Consider the following 22023-nt stretch of genomic DNA (forward strand, 5'->3'; position numbering starts at 1 on the left):
AGACCATGTTGAACCCCATGCTGTGGTCCTGGCTGGTGCTGGCTCTGCAGGATGAGATCTGCCCGTCTCCTGCCACTCTGGCTCTTTTTTCCAGCTCTCAGCAAACACGGTTCCAACTGCTCTGTGGCTGCTTTTGTAAACGTCTTTAGTATTGTCGTGACAGGTCACCTTCAAGAAAGACACTGAAATACTTTCTGTGTGTGCTACTACTGGGGCCTGAACTCAGGGCCTAGGTGCTGTCCTGAGTTTTGTTTTTTCCTCTTCAAGGCTACGCTCCACTACTTGAGCCACAGCTCCACTCTGAGCGAGGATTACAGGCATGAGCCACCAGTGACTGGCTCAAGTGTAATTTTTTTTTTTTGTCGGTCATGGGCCTGAACTCTGTCCCTCAGCTCTTCAGCTCAAGGCTAGCGCTCTACCACTTGAGCCACAGCGCCACTTCCGGCTTTTTTCTTTTTGCTTATGTGGTGCTGAGGAATCGAACCCAGGGCCTCAGGCATGCAAGGCAAGCACTCTACCACTGAGCCACGTTCCCAGCCCAAAGAGTGTAAATTTGTTTTTGACCGCATGGTTCCAAAAGCCAACGTTTTCAGACTAAGCTGGAAAGCCTGCGAGGCCCGAGCTGCTCCTTGCCGGTGCAGTGCGCCCGGCCGTGGCCAGCGGCCCTTGTTCAGCACACAGTTAGGACGTGACTTTCTGTGCACCCCAGGATGAGGGGAGAGGGAGACCCCTCTGCTGCAGGTGGGCAGCACCAGGTGCCAGGCCCGGGCAGCCAGGGCAGCGTGACCAGGGCAGGAGGCGCCTGGCGCCCTCCTGGTGACTCAGGATGGGTCACAGGGCACCCAGAGGCTGCGCTGAGTCCTGACTCGTGTGGCGCGTGAACATGATGAGACGAAGGTGGCCCTCACCCCGTGCGGGCGTCACCATGGGGGGTGAGAGCACACAGGCGAGAGGGGAGGGACCCGGGGAGACGCGGGGAGACCACGCGGCCTCCTCCATGCCCGCGCATGGCTGTGCTGGACAAGTGGCCGCCAAGACGCCGCTCCAATCACAGCACCAAGGAAGGCGAATCCCTTGGTCTCCACGTCCCTGTGGCTGTCATTTCCAGATGCCAACATCTGGGTTAGGGGCAGGGGGGATGCTCTGGTGCTCTGGGCCCCACACACTCTGCCTGTGCTTTGCATGTGACCGCCACAGCACTTCACGGAGTCCACGTGCCACATGCCATCACCAGAGGGCGGAGTCAGGCCCATGCGCCACAGGGAATGTCGCTGCTGGCATGCACATGCTACATGGCTGTTCGGGGCTGGGAGTTAGGGACACAGGCACAGGTGTCCTCGCCAGCCATCCAGAGGACTCTGCCCCATCTGCCCTGTTTTCTTCACCGGCAGCTTGCGAAGCAGCAGGCCCCCCACCGCCCATGCTTTGAAGAATGTTGCGTCCTATCCAGAGGCTCAGGCGCACTGACAAAGCCCGTGTGTCTCCGAGGGAAACAGAGGCCTAGTCATGGTCCAAGGCCCAGGAGTCTCACGGACTTTTCCTGCCTGGGCTGGCTTTGAACCATGATCCTCAGAGCTCAGCCTTGTGAGGAGCGAGGATTACAGGTGTGAGCCCCTAATGTCTGGCTCTTCCTTCATCTTGTCCTCACAGTCTACGCAGCCCAAAGTAGCCAGAGTGCAAATCTAAGCTGACATGTGAAAGCATAAATTACACACTTATTCTGCTGGGCTCAGGTGTAGTGAAATATGGGCCCTTCCTCTAGAGTGGCTTCCAATGCTGCCAGTGTATCCTGAAACGCTTCTCCTCTGTTCTGACACTGCGTCTTCAGGCTCTTCACTGGCCTTCTGTGCTCAGGGCTCCTCTTCTTCCCCACTGGAGAGGTCCTGCCTCAGTCCGTTCGTCCCTCTCCACACTGTTTCCTTGGGCACCAGCCTACACCTGCACTGACCTACCTGCCGATCAGCGCTTGGGGATGGAGGGGCAATGGCGCTGCCACTGCAGGTCCAGCAGGCGCCTCTGGTCCTGTTCCTCCTCGTCGCACTTCTGCACACCAGCATGTCCACCTGTGATGCGTCTCCATGACCGCTGAGACCAACTCGACAACGGGATCTTCTTTTTGGCAGCACTGGGGTTTTGAACTAGGGCTTCAGGTCTAAGCTCTACCTGTAGCCCTTTCTGCTTTAATTTCAGAGACGTGCTTTTTTTGTGTGTGTGTGTGTGTGGATCATGGGGCTTGAACTCTGGGCCTGGGCGCTGACCCTCAGCATTTCAGATAATGGCTAGTTGCCCTACCATTTGAGCCACAGCACCACTTCCGGTTTTCTGGTGGTTTACTGGAGATAAGAGTCTCACAGACTTCCCTGCATGGGCTGGCTTTGAACTACAATCCTCAGATCTCATTACAGCGTGAGCCCCCCATGACTGGTGGTCTTAGGCTTTTTTCCCTGGCCAGGCTCAAACCACAATTCTTATTTCTACTTCCCGCCTAGCTGGGATTACAGGTGTGAGTGACCATGCCTGATTTTAACCTGGCCTCTGATAAACACGGTGTTATAAGGAGCCTCACTGGAGACCCTAGTCCCATGTGTGCACTTTCGCTCCAGCCCGCCCCCACAGGGCACTTACTCCCAAGTACTCTGTGGTCAGAAGCTTCTCGCCTGAGAGTTCTCCGAGCTGGGGCTGGATCAGCTCATCCTTGTCCAGGTCGGCTTCCATGGTGTCGTGGTCTTCCTGTTTCAAAGGAGACAAGGTGAGTGTTCTGGAAACTGCCACAGGCTCCCAGGGGGCAGTGCCCCAGGGGTGCAGCTCCATGAATGCCAAGGCCTCACACATGACAACGCATGGGGTTGCATCTCGCAGGGCCTCAGGGGCCGCGCCTCAGGGGTGCAGCTGCCACCAAACAGGAAGGCATCCAACACAACAACACATGGAGTTGTAGCTCATAGGGCCTTGGGGGCATCTGCCCTGCTTGAACCTACCCATGAGGATGAGGGGAGAAGGCCAAGAGCCCCCTGGGAAGTGATGCTCAGTCAGCCCCTCCATGGCTGTGGCTGAGGCAGGAAGAGGTCCAATGAAGCCCTTAGCAATCTCTCTTAATCTCCGTCCTTAGGATTTGTGTGAGGTCAGGGTGCCAGGGGCATGAATGGTCAGTCAAGTCAGCCAACAGACAAGAGTCCAGTCACATGTACAGTCCTCATGGGACTGTGAGACTGTATGGTAAAGGCTGACCTCAAACTCACAGTTCTCCTAGCTCAGCCTCTTAAGTGCTGGGATTAGAGGCATGTGTCATCATGCCTGGCAGGAGCCAATATCTGACAGAGACATTAGAATTATGACAGATGTTGGACTAGCCATCATGTTTCACAATGAGCAATTACAAATGTTATGAAGCAAATTACAAAAAGAGGCAGTTTCAAGAATATAGCAAAAGAAAAGGAAAAATATGCCAAAGCAAGTTAGTGGAAACAGAATCAATGAAAAGGGCAACAAGCTGGGCATGATGGTGCTCCTTCTTTCATCTCAGGCACTCGGGAACTGGAGACGTGGAGATCATGAGCCTGAGGCCATCCTGGGCGATGTTAGTGTGACATCCCATCTCAACAACAAAATAAAGGCTGGTGAAGTAGTGTACACCTATCATTCCCAGCTCCTTGGGAGGATCACAGTTCCAGGCCAGCCTGGGCATAAACATTTTCGAGACTCTATCCCAACAGAAGAAGCCTGGCATGATGGCCCCCATTATCCCAGCTTCAGTGGGAAGCATAACATAGGACTGTGGTCCAGGCAGGCCCAGACAAAGAGCAAGACCCTATTTCAAAATAATCAGTGCAAAAACGAGCTGGAGATACGGTTTCTCTGAGAAGTGGGTGCCCTGGCCTACAGAAATCCTAAGGAGTGAGCACAGGCTGCAAGAGGAAGGCCCTAAGCTCAGACCCAGTACATCTGCCAAAAAGATAAAAATGAAAAGAAATAAAGGATGGGGTGTGGCTCAAGTGTGGAGTCTGGCTGGCATGTGCTGCAAGGTCCTGGGTTCAATCCCTAATGCAGAGAAGAGAAGAAAAAGTAAGAGAATGAAAATGAGAATGGAAAAAAAGAGAAAATTAGTGAACTAAAGAGCTAGTTCCTTGAGATGATCAATAATATTGACAGACCTCCAGTAAACCTGACAGAGAGAAAGACAACACACGTTTTCCATAGTAGAAGGAAACAGAAGGCTGGGGCCACCAGGTCCTGTAATCCCAGCTACTCAGGAGGCTGAGACCTGAGGATCACAGTTCTGAGCCAGCTGAGCAGACAAATCTGAGACTCTAATCTCCAATTAACCAGCAAAATGCTCAACTGGAGGTGTGGCTCAAATGGTTGGGCACCAACTGTGGGTGGTTGAATGAAGACACCAGAACCTGAGTTCAAGCCCTGGTACTGGTTCACACACGTGCATGCACACGCACGCACACACACACACACACACACACACACACACACACACACATACACGAGGCAACAACTGACATCACTACTGACCTTACAGACATGAAACTGTTAATAAGGACTCATGACCTGCCACCCGACACACATAAGGTTAACAACTTAAGAAGAAAAACACAAATTATTACAGGTCTTTCAATGTGATATAGAGAATGTGAATAAATGCATAATTATTGAGGAAACAAATTTGTAATTTAAAAATTCACAAAACAAACTCCATGACCATGTGGTTTCACTGGAGAAGTCAACTATGCTTTTAAAGAAGTAACAATCCAGAAAACAGGAGAGGGAATGTTTCCTAAGTCATTTTATGAAGTTAGTGTTACTCTGGTACCAAAAAAAAAAGAAAAAAAGAAATATCCCTCATGAAAATAGTATAGAAATCCTTTAAAAAATGGGCTGAACTTGATCATAATATATCATGCATGGGCATATCACAATGGCCTGCCTTTGTATAAAAAAAAAAAAGAATGGAAAAAATTGGACTGGACCGGAGGCATGGCTCAAGTGGTAGAGCACCAGCTGTGAGAGAAAACTGAGTGAGAGCTCAGGCCTCAAGTTCAAGCCTCAGTACTGGCGAGTGCACGCATGTGCGCACGCACGCGCACACACACGCACACACACGCACACACACACACACACACGCACGCACACACACACACACACACACACACACACATACACCCCCTCCCCACATTCACAAAGAAATAATTAGTTTTATAGGGGGAAAACAGGAAAACAAAGAAGGAAAAAGAGAAGTTACAAGAGTACAGGCTGAGTATTGTAAAGGTGGTGAAATCAGAGGATCCGAATGGAGAAGCACCGCTCAGTCATAAACTGTGATATTCACACTGTGAAGATGCCAGTGCTCCCCTACGTGATAACAACGATACAGTGCAACTTGTATCAAAGCCCAAGTTTTGTTTTTGTTTTCTTTTGGGGGGGGGGTGGTCCTGGGGCTTGAACTCTGGGCCTGAGCGCTGTCCCTCAGCTCTTCAGCTCAAGGCGAGCCCTATACCACTTGAGCCACAGCGCCACTTCCCATTTTCTGTTGGCTAATTGGAGATAAGAGTCTCCCAGCCTTTCCTGACTGGGTTGGCTTTGAACTGGGACCCTTAGATCTGAGTAAATAGGATTACAGGCGTGAACCACCGGGCGCCTGGCAAGTTGTTTTTTTTTTTAAAGACATAGATGATTATTCTAAAATTTATATGGAAAGGCAAAGGAGCTAGAACAGCCTAAGACAATTTGAAAAAGAGGACAAACAACTCCATGGTGGGCAGTGACACATTCCTGTAATCCCAGCACTTGGAGGGAGGGACAGGAGCATCTTCAGTTAAGGACAGCTTCGGCTACGTGCTGAGTTCAGCCCCATGGAGCCCTGGTGCTTGCTGCAGGTGAACTCAACATGGAGAGGGGAGGAAAGGGAAGGCTCACCAGGGCTGCAGCCCTGGTCCCTGCACGGGTCCCTCTCCCCTCCCAGCTCCTGCCACCGCCGCTGCGCTAAGCCCCTCCTCAGTCCTCTTCTTCATGGTGAGGGGAGCTGGCCAGTGCTAGGGGGCCTGCCGGCCTGGCAGCTCACGAGGGTTCTCTAAGGGTAACGAATGCATGGCCCCTACCCCGGGCCCTCTCTGCACTGGCCCTGGAAGATTGCCAACTTGGCTTGAGCTGAGTTTATCAAGAGTAATATCGCGGGGATCGGATAGTGTGTACATATTGTGTACTTCTTTGGGGGAAAATGACTGCTCGTGGGGACCCAGGGCGGGCCTCTGTGTGCTGTGAGTGGCAGGCTCTGGGCCTTGTAGCCTTTCACTCTTGTCCAGGGAATAAGCCTCAGGGCCCCAGCTGGAAATGGGACCGTGAATCAGAGTTTTCATAGACACTCCTGACAGCCCCCCTTCCTGCCAGGAGCAAATACAAAACCTGAAGGAACAAAAAACACATGTCCACATTCCATTTCTAAGGGAAAGATGCAACGGCTGACCCCAGCCATTACCAGCGCAGGTATTTCTTTGCCCACACAACTGGGACATATATAAGGCCTGTTCACTGGCAAATCAACCTACACATACCACGCTGGCCAGCTGCACACCCTCACCACAGATAAAGTAAGACCAGGAGACAATGGCGCACACCTCTAGCCCTATTTAGGCGCACACCTCTAGCCCTATTTAGGAGGCTAAGATGTGAGAATTGCATTTTGAAGCCAGCCCAAGCTGACAAATCTATGAAACTCTTATCTCCAAATAATCAGCAAAAAGCCAGAAGTGGAGGTATGCCTCAAGTGTTGAAGCACTAGCTGGGAACAACAACAAAAAAAGCCAAGTGAGAGTACGTGGCCCCAAGTTCAAATCCCAGTACATATACAGATTCACTTATTCAAATGTGTTTTTGTTTTGTTGGTCACGGGGCTTGAACTTGGATTGAGTATAGCCCCAGAACTCTTGAGCTCAAGGCTTGCTCTCTACCACTATGAGGCACTTTCGGTTTCCTGGGCTTAATTGGAGATAAGAGTTCATGGACTTTGCTGCCTGGGATGGCTGTGAACCGAGATCCTCAGATCTCAGCCTCCTGAGATTATAGGTATGAGCCACCAGGGCCTACCTCAAATTGTTTTTTAACGCTTAAGTTTTTCTTTAATTAAAAGTACCTTATAATTATGTCCATTAATAACTGACAGGCCCCCCCAAACCCAGGACAATTCCTGCATTTGGACTGTGCATATGTAAGACATTCATACCAGTGACCTGGGGCTGCAGCTTAGTTAACATTGGCAGAAAGAGAACAGGAAGAGCCAGGCTCCTAGAACTGACTGACACGCTCACGATGTGCACACTGCTTCTCCTGCTTCAGTTTCTCTACCGTGCCGCACAGGCAAACACCACAGGGCTAACACAATGCCAGTGCAAAATGTAGGGTGGTAAGAAAATGGGTGTGAATGTCATGACTTAAAAAGTTTTGTATTGAAGCCAGATGCCAAAACCACCAAAAAAGCCAGCTTCCCACCACGCTCAGGAAACTGCATGGACAAGGCAGGTGGAGGAAGCTGCCTGATTGGGGGGGTGGGGGGTGGTGGCCGATAGGACCTGCCAGAATGGAGCCTTGCTGAGTAACACCTGCTCCTATTTTTGGGTGGGTGCCGAATGGACTGAAACAAGTTGGAAGTGAGGGGACGGTAACGATGGCTCGGGCGCACCAGCAGGGCCGGTGCCAGCCTGGCTGGGTGCAAGGTGTGCTCTGTGGACCTCGCTTGTTGCGCTTGTGGGTGGCTCCCAAATGCCAAGAACACCACACAGCACTTAAAATCCACTTTGTGAAGCTCCGCAGTGATGAATAAGGAAAGCCTTCAAGAATAAATGCCTTCCTAGGGTGGGTCTTAAATACCATTGTTGGAGGAATTTTACTAAAATTACTGCCTTTATGTTCTTGGGCAGAATGCATCAGATTACCAGTCTGGGGAAGCAGAGTGAGAACGGTAGCTCCAAGATTAAAAATGCCTCAGGAGAAAGGCCCTGCAGACGAGACGAAGTTTAGATGTTCTAATACGAGGCTTCTGCAGAGCAGCGTGAGATCCTATGACACTACGAGATTCTTAACTGGAGGCTTTAGACACAAAATACCCCGACAAACCCGACTCGAAGCAACTGGCCTGAACACAAAATGGGCTGACCACTGAATGCACTGGGAAAACTCAGATTCCTGCAGATGAATGCAGAGGGCCCGGTGAGAGCAGCCAGTGTGCTTTGCCACTGGAAAAGAATGACAAGAGTTCTTTGGAGGTATAAACTTGAGATGCTCCTCACTGCCCTGAACTGGACACTTCACTCTTACAAAACTCCAGGAAAATCTTCCGCCTGGGAGAGCTAGGCGGACGGAGGTGCAGGCTTGGTGCTGTGGGCGGCCATTTCCCTAGCTGTCTGGCGCTGTCCCGTTGGCGTGCTCCTGGTCGGGCTGTGGACGTGGGCAAGCTCTGACTCCTCTAGGGCTGTGTGGTGACACCTCAGCCATGGTGACTGGTTGCTCTGGACATCTACTTCCTCATTCACAAAATGCTGTGACAGCTGGTCTAACCACCTAAGCAATTCATTAAATAACCACAGAATAAAACCCAGAGACCCTCATTAGAGACTTCCTGCTTCTTTGACTATTGTGTTAGCTGCTTGATTTGCTTGCTGACACTTATTTCTGATGTCCAAGTTAGGAAGTCTGGGAGTGCCTGACCACAACTCAAGATTTTACTATGTAAAGCTAAACAAAGAAATGTTTAAAAGGGGATCATGTGGCCAGGGCTCTGGTGGCTCACACCTGTAATCCTTAGCTACTCAGGAGGCAAAGACCTCAGGATTGAGGTTTGAAGCCAATCCAGGTACCTTATTTGTCAAGATATTTTCAAATATCACTATTTGGCCAAGGTTATGTTGGGGATCATCTGTCAAAATCTGTGAATAGATTTAAGGGTAATATCCAAACGGTTTTCTATGTCAATAATTAGAGAAGATGACCAGGGTATCTTTTGAGTTTTAAACATATTTCTATTTTTTTTTTTATTTCTAAAAAAAAATAAAATAAATAGTTGATTATCCTTCTCTTTTCTATAAAATTATGGTAAGTTAGGTGCTGGTGGCTCATGCCTGTAATCCCTAGCTACTCAGGAGGCTGACATCTGAGGATCATGGTTAGAAGCTAGCCGGGGCAGAAAAGTCCACGAGACTCGTGCCTACAAATAACCACCAAAAAGCTAGAACTGGAAGTGTGGCTCAAGTGGTAGAGTACCCTTGAGAGAGAAAGCTAAGTGAGAGTAAGGTGCTCATTGCTCTGAGTTCAAGCCTCTCTCCTGGCATAAAAGGAGGTGCTTGTTGGGGATGCTGTGGAATGATATAAGGGTTCAGTCCCTTTGGAGTACAATTTGGCAGAACTATGGGAAACCTTCATACCCCTTAACCAGTGAGTCGTGGCCCGGTGTGACCTCCCCCTTCTTTGGAGAGTGGTTTGTTCTCCTGGTAGAAAGCCACGCTGCAGTTGCATGCATGAACCAGGCAGTGTGCTAGGGATGAACCGCTAATGTTTACCGCTGAATGAAAAATGCAAGTTGGTAAATGATTCATAGACTATTAAACCACTTACATAAAATTAGAGGTATAGCTAAGAGGGAGAGTGCTTGCCTGGCATGTATAAGGCCCTGGGTTCAAACCCCAGCCCTGTAAGACAAACAAACCATAAACACAGTGCATATGGAACCAGATCGATGTGGAAAGCACAGAATCATCGAACTACTTCTGGAGTCTGGGGAGGGAGGCGAAGGAGAAGGGATAGATCCTAAGGTGGCTATTATTTTCTGTAGTTTCTGGAAAGTCTAAAAGGATTTCTTAGGTCAAAAACTAAGTGATCACATCCCTCCATGTCCTCCCCCTAAGAAGATGGTCTGGAGGCCACATGCGTGACAGGCCACGAGCACCGGAAATGGGCAGTCTGCAGAGAGAGCAGAGACGAGGCTTGGGTCACAACAGGGAACAGAGAGGGAAATGAAAGATATAAGGGACTTTCAGACGATGAGTCACAGCACCTTGTCACTGTCTGGAAGACAGTGACAAGAATAGCAGAATGGTGAGTCCTGGGTCCCTCAGCGTTCACAGGCACAGGGACCCTAGGCAGGCGGGCCACACCCGAAGCTCACCTTGGTGAGTTTTGTGACTTTGATGCACTCAGACCCAACCCCTAGCCCAGGGGCTGAAGACCAGGATAAGCCTCTCTAGCTTAATAGTCAACAGATGGCCCACTAAGAGAAAGCAGCGTGTTTGTACAGAGTGGTCAGGCCACGCAGGGTGAAGTGTGGCCAGATGCATCCGCCCCTCTGTGCGAGATCCATAGATACCTGGCCATTGCCTTGAGGCTCAGCTGAAGTCCCCCAGGAGCCAAGCTCGAGCAACGATTTACAAACTCACTTGGCAGTTTCAGCTCTCAGTGTAAACTGGCAGGATAGCACTCTGTCCACCATGAGGCTCACTGTGTCCTTTCTGTTGTCTTTCCAATCACTTCTCTCCACATGACATACCGCATTCCTATTTGCTTATTTGGCTAAGGTCTGCTTTGTCTCCACAGAAGACATCTGTTTCTATCTCCATAGGGTCTGATGGAACATGAGTAGATCCAACATTTCTCCTCTACAGAAATCAAGTACAAAATGTGGCACATTTATAAACCCCAGTAATGTCAGGACACTGGATTTTAGCATGTGGGAGGCCGAGGCCTGAGGATCAGGGGGGGTCCAGGCCAAGCAAGGGTTACAGCAAGATCCTGTCTCAAAGAAAAGATAAATGAAAAAGATAAGCCCCAAATTTAAAAACAGACCATGAGCCCAAGGCTGGAAAACCCAGCTTGGGCTACACAGCGAGTTTAAGGCCAGTCTGAGCTACACAATGAAGCTCTGTCTTAATAAACCAAGGGCTGGGAATGTAGCTCAGTGGTAGAACACTTGCTTAGCATATGCAAAGCATGGGTTCAGTCCACGGTACCACAAAACAAATAAACAACACAACACACACACACACAAAATGAGAAAATTTGCTGGTAACAAACCCATATTAATAGGAATGATAAATGCATCAGTGAAGAGTTATATATATCTATATACAGGTATATGGATATATAGATATATAATAGATATGTATAGATATATATGTCTCCTTTCCCCTAGTTTCTTTGTAAGAATTAAGATGCAACGCTGAGTTGAAAGCAAGTATCGATATACTATTTATGGCAATCGGAGTACAAAAGAGGAACAGGAGTGGAGCCAAATAGATGTAAAGTTTTCATGCTTTATGAGAATAAATCAGTATTAACTCAGAGGAGATTATGACAAGATATATATTGTAGTCCTCTCAACCAATGTTTTTATAAAGCAAATAAAGCTAAAAAGCTAACAACTAGTGTACTAAAAATATGTGTTTAAGGAAGTAAAGCTATGGTTCAAATGGTAAGGGTACCGACCTTGAGCAAAAAGCTAAGGAAGAGCATGAGGCCCTGAGTTCAAGTTCCATTATCAGCACCAAAAAAATCCCAAATCAAAACAAAAAACAAAAAAAACCCAGTATGTATTTGTTTAGCATGGAACAAAGAGGGTTTTAGGTTTTGTTTTTTTTGGAGTTTACAATCAGGGCCTGGGCAATGTCCATGATTTTTTTTTTTTCCCAGTCCTGGGGCTTGACCTCTACCATTTGAGCCACAGCGCCACTTCTGTTTATGTGGTACTGAGGAATTGAACCCAGGGTTTCATGCATGCAAGGTAAGCACTCTACCACTAAGCCACAGTTCCAGCCTGTCCGTGGACTTTTTTTGTTTTTTTAATTGAAGGCTAGCATTCTACCACTTTGAGCCATAGCTCCACTTCTGGCTTTTTGGTAGTTAACTGGAGAAAAAGGTCTCACAAACTTTCCTGTTTAGTCTGACTTTGAACTATGACCTTCAGATCTCAGCCTCCAGTGTAGCTAGGATTACAGGCATGAACCACCAGCACCCAGCTACTGTTTCACTTTTAAATGTCAAGTGATGGTGATTTGATTCGGCAGAAATAAACTTATTAAATAAAAATATAAAATGGAATGCTGCACAATGCTCTTAAATTCTAAGTATTTATTGGATAGTTAAAAATGACAAAAATATACAATGCACTAATATTCCAACAACTTGTGATGACAGGTAAAACTCACTATTTCAGCCTAATTTTTAAAGAAATTACCTAAGGGAGGAAAATGTTTACTGTAGACCAATGGGTTGACCTTTTCTGTATCTGTCTCCGAGGAAACGGATACTAGACAAATAGGATTTGTTAATGCCTAGGAATCACGAGGCATCTACAAGCCTTTACCCTGTTTTGAGGCATCTCATGTCTGTTTCCACAGAAACCAGAGTGGACCTAAGGGCAGCAGCCATGAGTCACCTAGGGGCAGAGCACCCAGACATGATCTGGTGCCCAGGAGAAGCTGAAAAGGTACTAGAAAAATGCCAATGGCTTAATTGGGAAACCCTAGTTTCCTTACTGACTTGGTTAAATAATGGAAAAGCCTGGCAAGAAATATCAACATAAAACAGACATTTCTCTGCTAATGAGGTAATGGTCTACCCATCCCATGGCAAGCAAACTGTCCAGGAGGGGAGGCCGTCAGCGGAGGGGACGCATGGAGAGCTGCGGGCTCTGTGGCTTTGAATCTTGAAGCAGCTGCAAGAAGTGGCCCAAGTGTATGACAGTGGAGGGGGAAGGGCAGGGAGAGAGGAGGCCCGGCCCTCCACAGGGCCATGGGTTGCTGGGATGCTGGTCAGGACCTGTCTGCTTCCAGGCCTTCCATGTACCTCACATCTAAAAGCTAAAATCATGGCTTCTCATGGTTCTACCATTCCTATTTTCCCAGCTACTCAAAGTTATTAGCCCTGGTTCCTAATGACAGCTCTTTAGTTCCCCATTCCTCCTAGCTCCACTTCTGGGCATGCTCAGACAAGTTCAGCCCCACTCTCCAAGAAAGCCTGAGGAGGGGGGCTGGGAAGGTGGCTCAGTGGTAGAGCGCTTGCCTTGCATGCCTGAGGCCCTGGGTTCAATTCCTCAGCACCACATAAGAAAAAAGCCGGAAGTGGCGCTGTGGCTCAAGTGGTAGAGTGCTAGCCTTGAGCTGAAGAGCTGAGGGACAGCACCCAGGCACAGAGTTCAGGCCCCACGACCGGACCCAAAAAAAAAAAAGAAAGCCTGGGGATGGGCGCTGGGTGCATGGCTCTCCTGCCAGGCCGGGTTTAATCTTATTCCCACTGGTTAATGCCCTGGGCCTCTGGGGTTCTCTAAACCTTGTTCTTCTCATCCAAAAAAAATGGGGCTAAGGACAGCCCTGCTTAAGCACTGGTGACACACACCTGTCATCCCAGAACTCAGGAAGGTTAATTTTGAGGCCAAGCCTAGGCTATTCAGTGATACAAAGTATCACTGATCACTTTGTATCAGTGATACTTTGTATCACTGAATACATGCGTGCGCACGCGCGCACACACAGACACACAGACACACAGACGAGAGAAAGCAAAGCTTCTAGCACAACCCTGCCCACAGTGTGCTCACACTTTTGGGCTTTCTGGGTCTCCAGTGAACTTGAACTCTGATGCTGAATGAATCTCTCACAGGCACAGCTCTGCTTGCTCTCCTCCCTCTTCAACTCTCAGATCCCATTGGGTCCGAGTTCTTTCCAGTCTTGCTGCAACTCGCCCAACTGCTTGGCCCGCTTGTGGCTGCGTGGTCCAGCCTGGGACACCGCTCTTCCACTGACATCTGGACTGGTGCTCACACCCACCGTTCTTCCACTGACATCTAGACTGGTGCTCACACCCAGCGCTCTTCCACTGACATCTGGACTGGTGCTCACACCCAGCGCTCTTCCACTGACATCTGGACTGGTGCTCACACCCACTGTTCTTCCACTGACATCTGGACGGGTGCTCACACCCACTGCTCTTCCACTGACATCTGGACTGGTGCTCACACCCACTGCTCTTCCACTGACATCTGGACTGGTGCTCACACCCACTGCTCTTCCACTGACATCTGGACTGGCTCACACCCACCGCTCTTCCACTGACATCTGGATACGTAGTTCATCTTCTATTTGCTATATTTCTTCCTTTAGTTGTTTTTGTTTTTGGCCAGTCCTGGGGCTTGGAATAAGGGCCTGGGCATTGTCCCTGAGCTTCTTTTGCTTGAGGCTAATGCTCTATCACTTGAGCCACAGCACCAGTTGCAGTTTTTTCTTTCTTTTTTATTTTGGTGGGGGGGGGGGGGGTCCAGTCATGGGGCCTGAACTCTGGGCCTGGGTGCTGTCCCTCAGCTCTTCAGCTCAAGGCTAGCGCTCTACCACTTGAGCCACAGCGCCACTTCCAGCTTTTTTCTTTTTGCTTATGTGGTGCTGAGGAATCGAACCCAGGGCCTCATGCATGCAAGGCAAGCGCTCTACCACTGAGCCACCTTCCCAGCCCCCAGTTCCAGTTTTTTCTATGTGGTACTGAGGAATGGAACCCAGGGCTTCATGCATATTAGGCAAGCACTCTACCACTAAGCCATATTCCCAGCCTTTCCTTCAGTTTTTGATAACAGCTTCTTTTGAAATACAAGCCTTTATTTTCACCCCTAAACTGGGGTGAAAACTAAGGGCCTATGTGAAGTCATGTATGAGCAGATACCATGGTGGTAGTATCTCAGAAGCAGGAAAACTGAGGGGTGGGAGAGGCTGAAGAGCAGAGTGTCCGTCACTCTGGGAAGATGAGGCTGGAACGTTTAGTGGGGTGCCCTGCTGGTCCTCGGGAGACTGTCCCTCCTAGGCTAGCCAGTTTCTAGTGACAGAAAATAATATGCCCTCCATCTGCTTTTTTTTATTTTTTTTTGGTTAGTCATAGGGCTTGAACTCTGGGCCTGGGTGCTGTCCTTGAGCTCTTCAGCTCAAGAATGCTCTACCACTTGAGCCACAGTGCCACTTCTGGTTTTCTGGTGGTTAATTGGAGATAAGAGTCTCATGGACTTTCCTGCCAGGCTGGCTTTGAACTATGATCTCAGATCTCAGCCTCCTGAGTAGCTAGGATTACTGGTGTGAGCCACCGGTGCTTGGCCCAGCCTGCTTTTTAAAAATGCAATCCAGGGGCTGGGAAGTTGGCTCAGTGGTAGAGCGCTTGCCTTGCATGCCTGAGGCCCTGGGTTCGATTCCTCAGCACAACATAAGCCAAAAGAAAAAAGCCGGAAGTGGCGCTGTGGCTCAAGTGGTAGAGCGCTAGCCTTGAGCTGAAGAGCTGAGGGACAGTGCTCAGGCCCAGAGTTCAGGCCCCACAACCGGACCAAAAAAAAAAAAAAAAATGCAATCCAGACTAGATACCCCAGGGACCTCCTATTTACTGGACTTACACACCCAGTGGCATGGGCCAAGTAACTAGGGCAGCCTCTTTACCCAAGCACCAATGAAATGACCCAAAGGAGACCACCCTAAGCCTCTTTCTACCGCCTTGCCTTCAGTTTCCCACAGCCAGAACAATGAAGGTTCTAGCTGCCTTTCCTCCTTACCATCTCTGCACTTACCCAGGTGACCCCGTGATACCCCTGCCTCTTGGGCACTGCTGAGTGACAGCGTCTTTCACTTCGGTCTCTGCTCCTCTGTCAGCCTTACCAAACCTCTTGTTTTCTACTCATGTTCTGTATTTTAAACTCCTTGGAGGCTGAACCTTATCCAAGGATCCTCTAATGATGCCATCCTTCCCCCGGAGCCAGAGAAAAAAGGATGCAAGGCACAGAGCTGCTGTATTTCATGTGGCTGCCGCAGAGCCAGGCACCTGGCCTGGAGATGATTTCTTGCTGATACTGATGATGACAATGGCACCGATGAAAAGGATGATAAGTCATCGGACTATCACACTGGTCCAGCTCTATCAGTTTCCTCACATGAGTCACATCTGCACTTGCTCACATTTGAGTTAATCACAGTAGAAGGTATAAAGGTAGTGACTCATGTCACGTGGATGGGGTACTTAAGCAGATTTGAAGCATATCATAGAAAGACTTAAAAACAATGGAGACATGCTATGTTCATGGAGCAAAACACCTCACTGGAAAGTTATCACTTCTCTTCAGATTTATCTGTAGGCTTAATGTTATCCTAATCAATTAGGGATAGAAGGAAAGAGGGAAAAGAAAAATATCTTCTGACATGTAGGAGAAACAACTAAAAAACTAAAGAACCTGAGTACAACTACAAATTTAAAAAAATGCTTCTGTATAACTACTGTAGGCTAACAGGAAAATTAAAGTATGCCATCTTTTTGATTTTTTACAGATTTCAATATTTATCTTATTGTAATTTATGCAACAGGACATATTTGAATAATATTATAATATCAGTTAAGTAGGAGTGTAATTTGGAAACCAAGAATTCAGAATTTAATAACCAAAAATGTTTGAATATTTAAAAAAATGTGATATACTCTTTAAAAGTAAAAGATCGATATTTTGTTATAACTTTTTTTCTGGTCAGTCAAGAGGCTTGAACTCTGGGTTTGGGCGCTGTCCCTGTGCTCTTCAGCTCAAGGCGAATGCTCTACCACTTGAGCCACAGCACCACTTCCGGTTTTCTAGTGGTTTATTGGAGAGAAGAGTCTCATGGAGCTTCCTGCCTGGGCTGGCTTTGAAATGTGATCCTCAGATCTCAGCCTCCTGACTAGCTAGGATTACAGGTGTGAGCCACTGGTGCCCGGCTTTTTGTAATAACTTTTTAAACTACAAATTTAAAAGTCCTTACGCTGTGGGATGGATATACAGGGCTTCTGTGTATTATTTTGTGTATGTGTGTATGAATCTAAAATTATCCATACCCATAAGGCATGTAAAGATGCAGACACTGTTAAGCCACGGGGAAATAATCCTATCACCATGGCTAGAGAAACACACACAATCGCTTTGCTTGACTGAAATCAGTGAATGCTCACAGGATGCCACGGCAGTAAAGAAAATAGCACTGGTGCCACCTCCCAATGAAATAACAGGCTGCTGAATTCAAGATTAGGCTGCAAACCCAAGTGCAAGGTTACACCTAGACTTGTTGTTTTGCCTGTGTTCATTCAGGATCAACACTGACTAATCATCCCTTAATACCTGGCAACAAAACCCAGTGAAATATTTAACGTGCTGCCACTTCTGCTGACTTCCATGGATCACTGGTAGTACTGGCATTTGCACAAAAGGAACAAAAGCAGTGACGGGTAAGGCTACAGCTAGAACAAACAGAGGCAGTAGATACACAGATGGGTCAGACCCATGTCGCGTGACTGCGAATACCTGCATGCAAACCCAAGTGTTAACAGAGGAAAGCTTGATTTTGCCTCATGGTTTTAGAGTTTCAGTCCACAGCTGACAGGCTCCTTTGCTTTGAGGTAGAAAAGCATGGTGTCCAAAGGGTGTGGCAGTGGTCCCTTCAGAGGAAGACAAGAAAGGGACAGGGACAAAATGTGCCTTTCCAAGGCACATGATATATCCTCACGACCTCCCTTCCCCTAACTAAGCCACACTGCAATCTATTAGCCTGTTGAGCTGTGAACTCATCCGCGGACGCACTGATCCAATTATGCCAGCCACCAGCAGGGATCAAGCTTTCAACACAGTAAAAATATTTTTTTTGTGGGGGGCTCATATCCAAATAATAACTTATGACAGGTAGGTGAACCGAGTTTCATTTAAGAATGTCTTCCAAGCTACGTGCCAGCACCTCTCACCTATAATCCTCGCAATTCAGAAGGCTGAGATCTGAGGATTGTGGTTTGAAGCCAGCCTGGGCAGCAAAGTCTATGAGACTCTTAGCTCCAAAAAAACCCCAAAAACCGAAACACTGGAAGTAGAGCTGTGGCTAAAGTGGTAGAGTTCTAGTTTTAAGCAAAAAAATCTCAGGGATAGCACCCAGGTCCTGAGGACTAGCACAAGAAAAAAAGAAAAGAGAATGTCCTCGATCATATTAAACCACCCTTTCGGCTGCCTTTTCAATATTCTGTATAAGCATGTAGGATGCTCAGATAAAGCACTTCTGCCCTATGGGTCTCATGAGGGAAAGCACCAGAAAATGACTTGGGCTGCAAGTTAAACAGCACATTTTCAAGGAAAAACTGACAGACAAACTCTGGCTGTTCACACTTGGGTCTGGGGCAGGCAGTTTCTCAGAAATCATTGCAGTAAGCCTGCCATTTCAAGGAAACAACTTATACTACTTGTTAGTAATAATAAAATTTAAGCTTTCAGGAGAAAATGTCTTTTTTGCCATTGTGTGCTATATAGCATCTCAATATCTAAATAATTTTCTGTGAGATTAGTGGTGATCTTAACTAATGCATTTTTTTAGGGGGTGCCAATCCTGGCACAGAGCCTGAGCACCGTCCCTGAACTTCTGTGCTCAAAAACAATACTCTCCACTTCCAGCTTTTTTTTTTTCCTTTCAGTCATGGGACTTGAACTCTGGGCCAGGGTGCTGTCCCTGAATAATTCAGCTCAAGGCTAGAGCTCTGAGCCACATCTGGCTTTTCCAGCTTATGTGGCGTTGAGGAATTGAACCCAGGGCCTCATGCATGGGAAGCAAGCACTCTACCACTGAGCCACCTTCCCAGCTCCTCCACTTCCAACTTTTTGGTGGTTAGAGATGAGTCTCAGACTTTCTACCCAGGCTGGCCTTTTCAGCCTCCTGAGCAGCTAGAGTTAGAGGTGTGGGTCATTGGCCCCCAGCCGATACTAAAGCAAATTTTGTGGGTGTGGTGTGTGGGCTTGAACTCAGGGCCTTGCATTCTCTATTGGCTTTTTTTAAACTCAAGGCTGTTGTTCTACCACTTGAGTCACTGCTCCACTTTTGCCTTTCTGCTGGTTAATTGGAGATAAGATCTTTCACATTTCTCTGCCTAGAATGGCTCTGAACCATGATATTCAGATCTCAGCCTCCTAGCCTTACAAGCTAGGATTACAGGTATGAACCACCAGCGCCTGGTGGCACTAATGCAATTTTTGGATGAGGTCTAATGAAAGGTGTAATGAAACATTTGGAAGAACTGGTAAATTAATACTTTTCCAATGTCCAATTCATAGTAATACAAACTCATGCAGGGATAAAAGCACCATTGAGAGCACAGGATGGGCAGGTAGCCAACAGGAATTGTAAAGAATTTCTGAAAATCCGTTTCTCCATAAAAGCAACCAGAACAGAGCAAAAACAGATAAGATCTGCTTGTTTCTGTTGATTTGGAAACTTCAGTTTCGAGTTTCTCTGTAAATTACCAAGGTTTGCAGTGATCTGAGCAGTATTTATGCAAGACAAATGGCCATCTCTCAGTAACAACAGTGAATGTCAGAGCACTTAAACTTGCCCCTTCCTACCCTGCCCGCCAAGCTCCACAGCTGCAGGGAAACCCCACAGTCCTGCCACCAAGGGAAACACCAGGAGGGAGACCAGCGCACTCTGTTCCCCACATGCAGCATTCCCAGCAAAGAATGGCATTGTTTGACCTGGTAAATTCTGGAAAATCCTCACAGGATATTCCCTCTCTCTCTCCCTTTCTTTCTCTTTCCTTTCTTTCTCTATTTTCTTTCCTCCCTCCTCCCTTCCTTTTTCTCTTGCTTTCTTTCTTTTGAGAACAGGATCTAAATAAATAGGGTCTCTACAAACTTGTCTCAAACTTATGGATGGTCTCAGACTTATATGGTCAAGCTATCCTCCTGCTTCGGCCTTGTGAGTAGTTCAGATGATAGCAATGTAGCACCACGCCCAGTTTCACAGGATTTATTTTTATTTGACCTGAGAGTTTGCTCAGTGTCTATAATCTCCCCAGGGGCTCTGTCCTAAGTTAACAATGATTAAACCCACAAAATGAACATAAATATTGGTTCTATGAAAAGATCAGAAAAAATGACAAACCTTTAGCTACACAGACCAAGAGACGTATTAAATGTTTAAAATCAGGAATGAAAATGGGACATGGGAACATTTCTCATGAATTTACAGAAAACAAAGGACAGTAAGGGAATGCAATGAAAAATTATACATCAATAAATCAGACAGTCAAAACATAAAAAAATCCCTAAGAGGATACAAGACTATTTCAAGAGGAAACATTAGAATTTAAAAATACGGAAGGACAAGCCGGGCGCTGGTGGCTCACGCCTGTAATCCTAGCTACTCAGGAGGCTGAGATCTGAGGATGGCGGTTCAAAGCCAGCCCGGGCAGGAGAGACCGTGAGACTCCTATCTCCAAAAAACCACCAGAAAACCAGAAGTGGCACTGTAGCTCAAGTGGTAGAGCACTCGCCTTGAGCTGAAGAGCTGAGGGACAGCGCCCAGGCCCAGAGTTCAAGCCCCACGACTGACCAAAAAAAAAAATATATATGGAAGGACAGACCTATAATAAATAAAGAAATTAGTGGTCAAAGATTTTTTTTTTGGGGGGGGGGTTCGGACGTGGGGTCTGAACTCTGGGCCTGGGTGCTGTCCCTCAGCTCAAGGCTAGCGCTCTACCACTTGAGCCACTTAAGCCACAGCACCACTTCTGACTTTTTCTGCTAATGTGGTGCTGAGGAATCGAACCCAGGGCCTCATGCATGCAAGGCAAGCGCTCTACCACTGAGCCACTTTCCTAGCCCGATCAAAGATTTCTTACAGAGCAAAATTCCAGGTGTAGATGGTGTCATGAATTCCAGTAGATGCTTATTATTAGCACAGTCCTCACCATCTCTGAACTAGGAGAGAAATGCTTCCTCACTCACACCGTGAGGCCAGTATTAACTTGACAGAAGAATCAAAGCCATATAAACTGTAGGCTGATAGTCCTTCATGAATATGGACTACTAGCACAAAATACTAACAAATACTAACAACAAATACTAACAAATCCAATCACCCATGATAAAGTGGAATTTTGCCCAACTAAAATGGTGGCTTACCATATGAAAATTAATCAGTATAATACATCACCTATTAATAATATGAAAGAAAAACAAACAAATGACCACCTCAAATGATGAAAAAAAGTATTTGACAAACTCCAATTCTTGGAAACTAGGACTACTAGATAGGAACTTTCTCAACTTGACAAATGGGCATTTACCGAAGACCCATAGCTAACATCATACTAAAGAAAGAAAGACTGATGGGGCTGGGAAGGTGGCTCAGTGGTAGAGCGCTTGCCTTGCATGCATGAGGCCCTCGGTTCGATTCCTCAGCACCACATAAGCAGAAAAAGCCAGAGGTGGGGCTGAGGCTCAAGTGGTAGAGTGCTGGTCTACAGCTGAAGAGCTGGGGGACAGTGCCCAGAGTTCAGGCCCCACAACCACCACCACCAACAAAAAAAAAAAAAAAAAAAGAAGAAAGACTGAAAATGTCCATAAGATCAGGAATAAGACAAAGATGTCCACTCCCAGCCTTCTGTAGCTACGTTAGGCAAGAAAAGGAACAACAACAAAAACCGTCCAGACTGGCTGGAGTGACTGGCTGGAGTGGAAAGGTAAAATTATCTCTATTCAATGATAACATGGTGCTGAATATGAGAAACCCTAAGGGAACCATATCAACACCTCCCCTGCCCCCAACCCAACAACTCTTGGGAGTTCAGAAGGTTGAAGGACACAAGATCAACATGCAAAAGTCACTGTATTAGAGCAGGGCGCTGGTGGCTCACGCCTGTAATCCCTAGCTACTCAGGAGGCTGAGATATGAGGATCGTGGTTCAAAGCCAGCCCGGGGAAGGAAAGTCCCTGAGACTCTTATCTCCAATAAACCATCAGAAAACTGGAAGTGGCGCTGTGGCTCAAGTGGTAGAGCGCTAGCTGAAAAGCTGAAGAGCTGAGGAGCAATGCCCAGGCCTAGCGTTCAAGCCTTACAACAGACAAAAAAAATAAAAAAAATTAAAAAATCACTATTAATATATGATAACAATGAACAATCAGGAAATAAAAATAACAAAATGCAAAATAGGTCAATAGACTTTAGTAATAGAATGGTTTATTATTTA

The 22023-nt window shown here is 47.3% G+C and overlaps 1 protein-coding gene across 1 annotated transcript in view; it reads right to left on the reverse strand.

The window, feature by feature from the left end:
- The window catches only part of Armc9 (armadillo repeat containing 9), a 114144-nt gene that overhangs the window by 26772 nt on the left and 65349 nt on the right, over nt 1–22023 (reverse strand). The window contains exon 20 of the mRNA XM_042679268.1: nt 2626–2730. Coding sequence (XP_042535202.1) covers nt 2626–2730 — 105 coding nt within the window. The remainder of the gene's footprint in view (nt 1–2625; nt 2731–22023) is intronic.

The sequence above is a fragment of the Dipodomys spectabilis genome, unplaced genomic scaffold (genome assembly GCF_019054845.1).
Source record: "Dipodomys spectabilis isolate Male_0828 unplaced genomic scaffold, ASM1905484v1 ptg000051l, whole genome shotgun sequence".
Lineage (NCBI taxonomy): Eukaryota > Metazoa > Chordata > Mammalia > Rodentia > Heteromyidae > Dipodomys > Dipodomys spectabilis.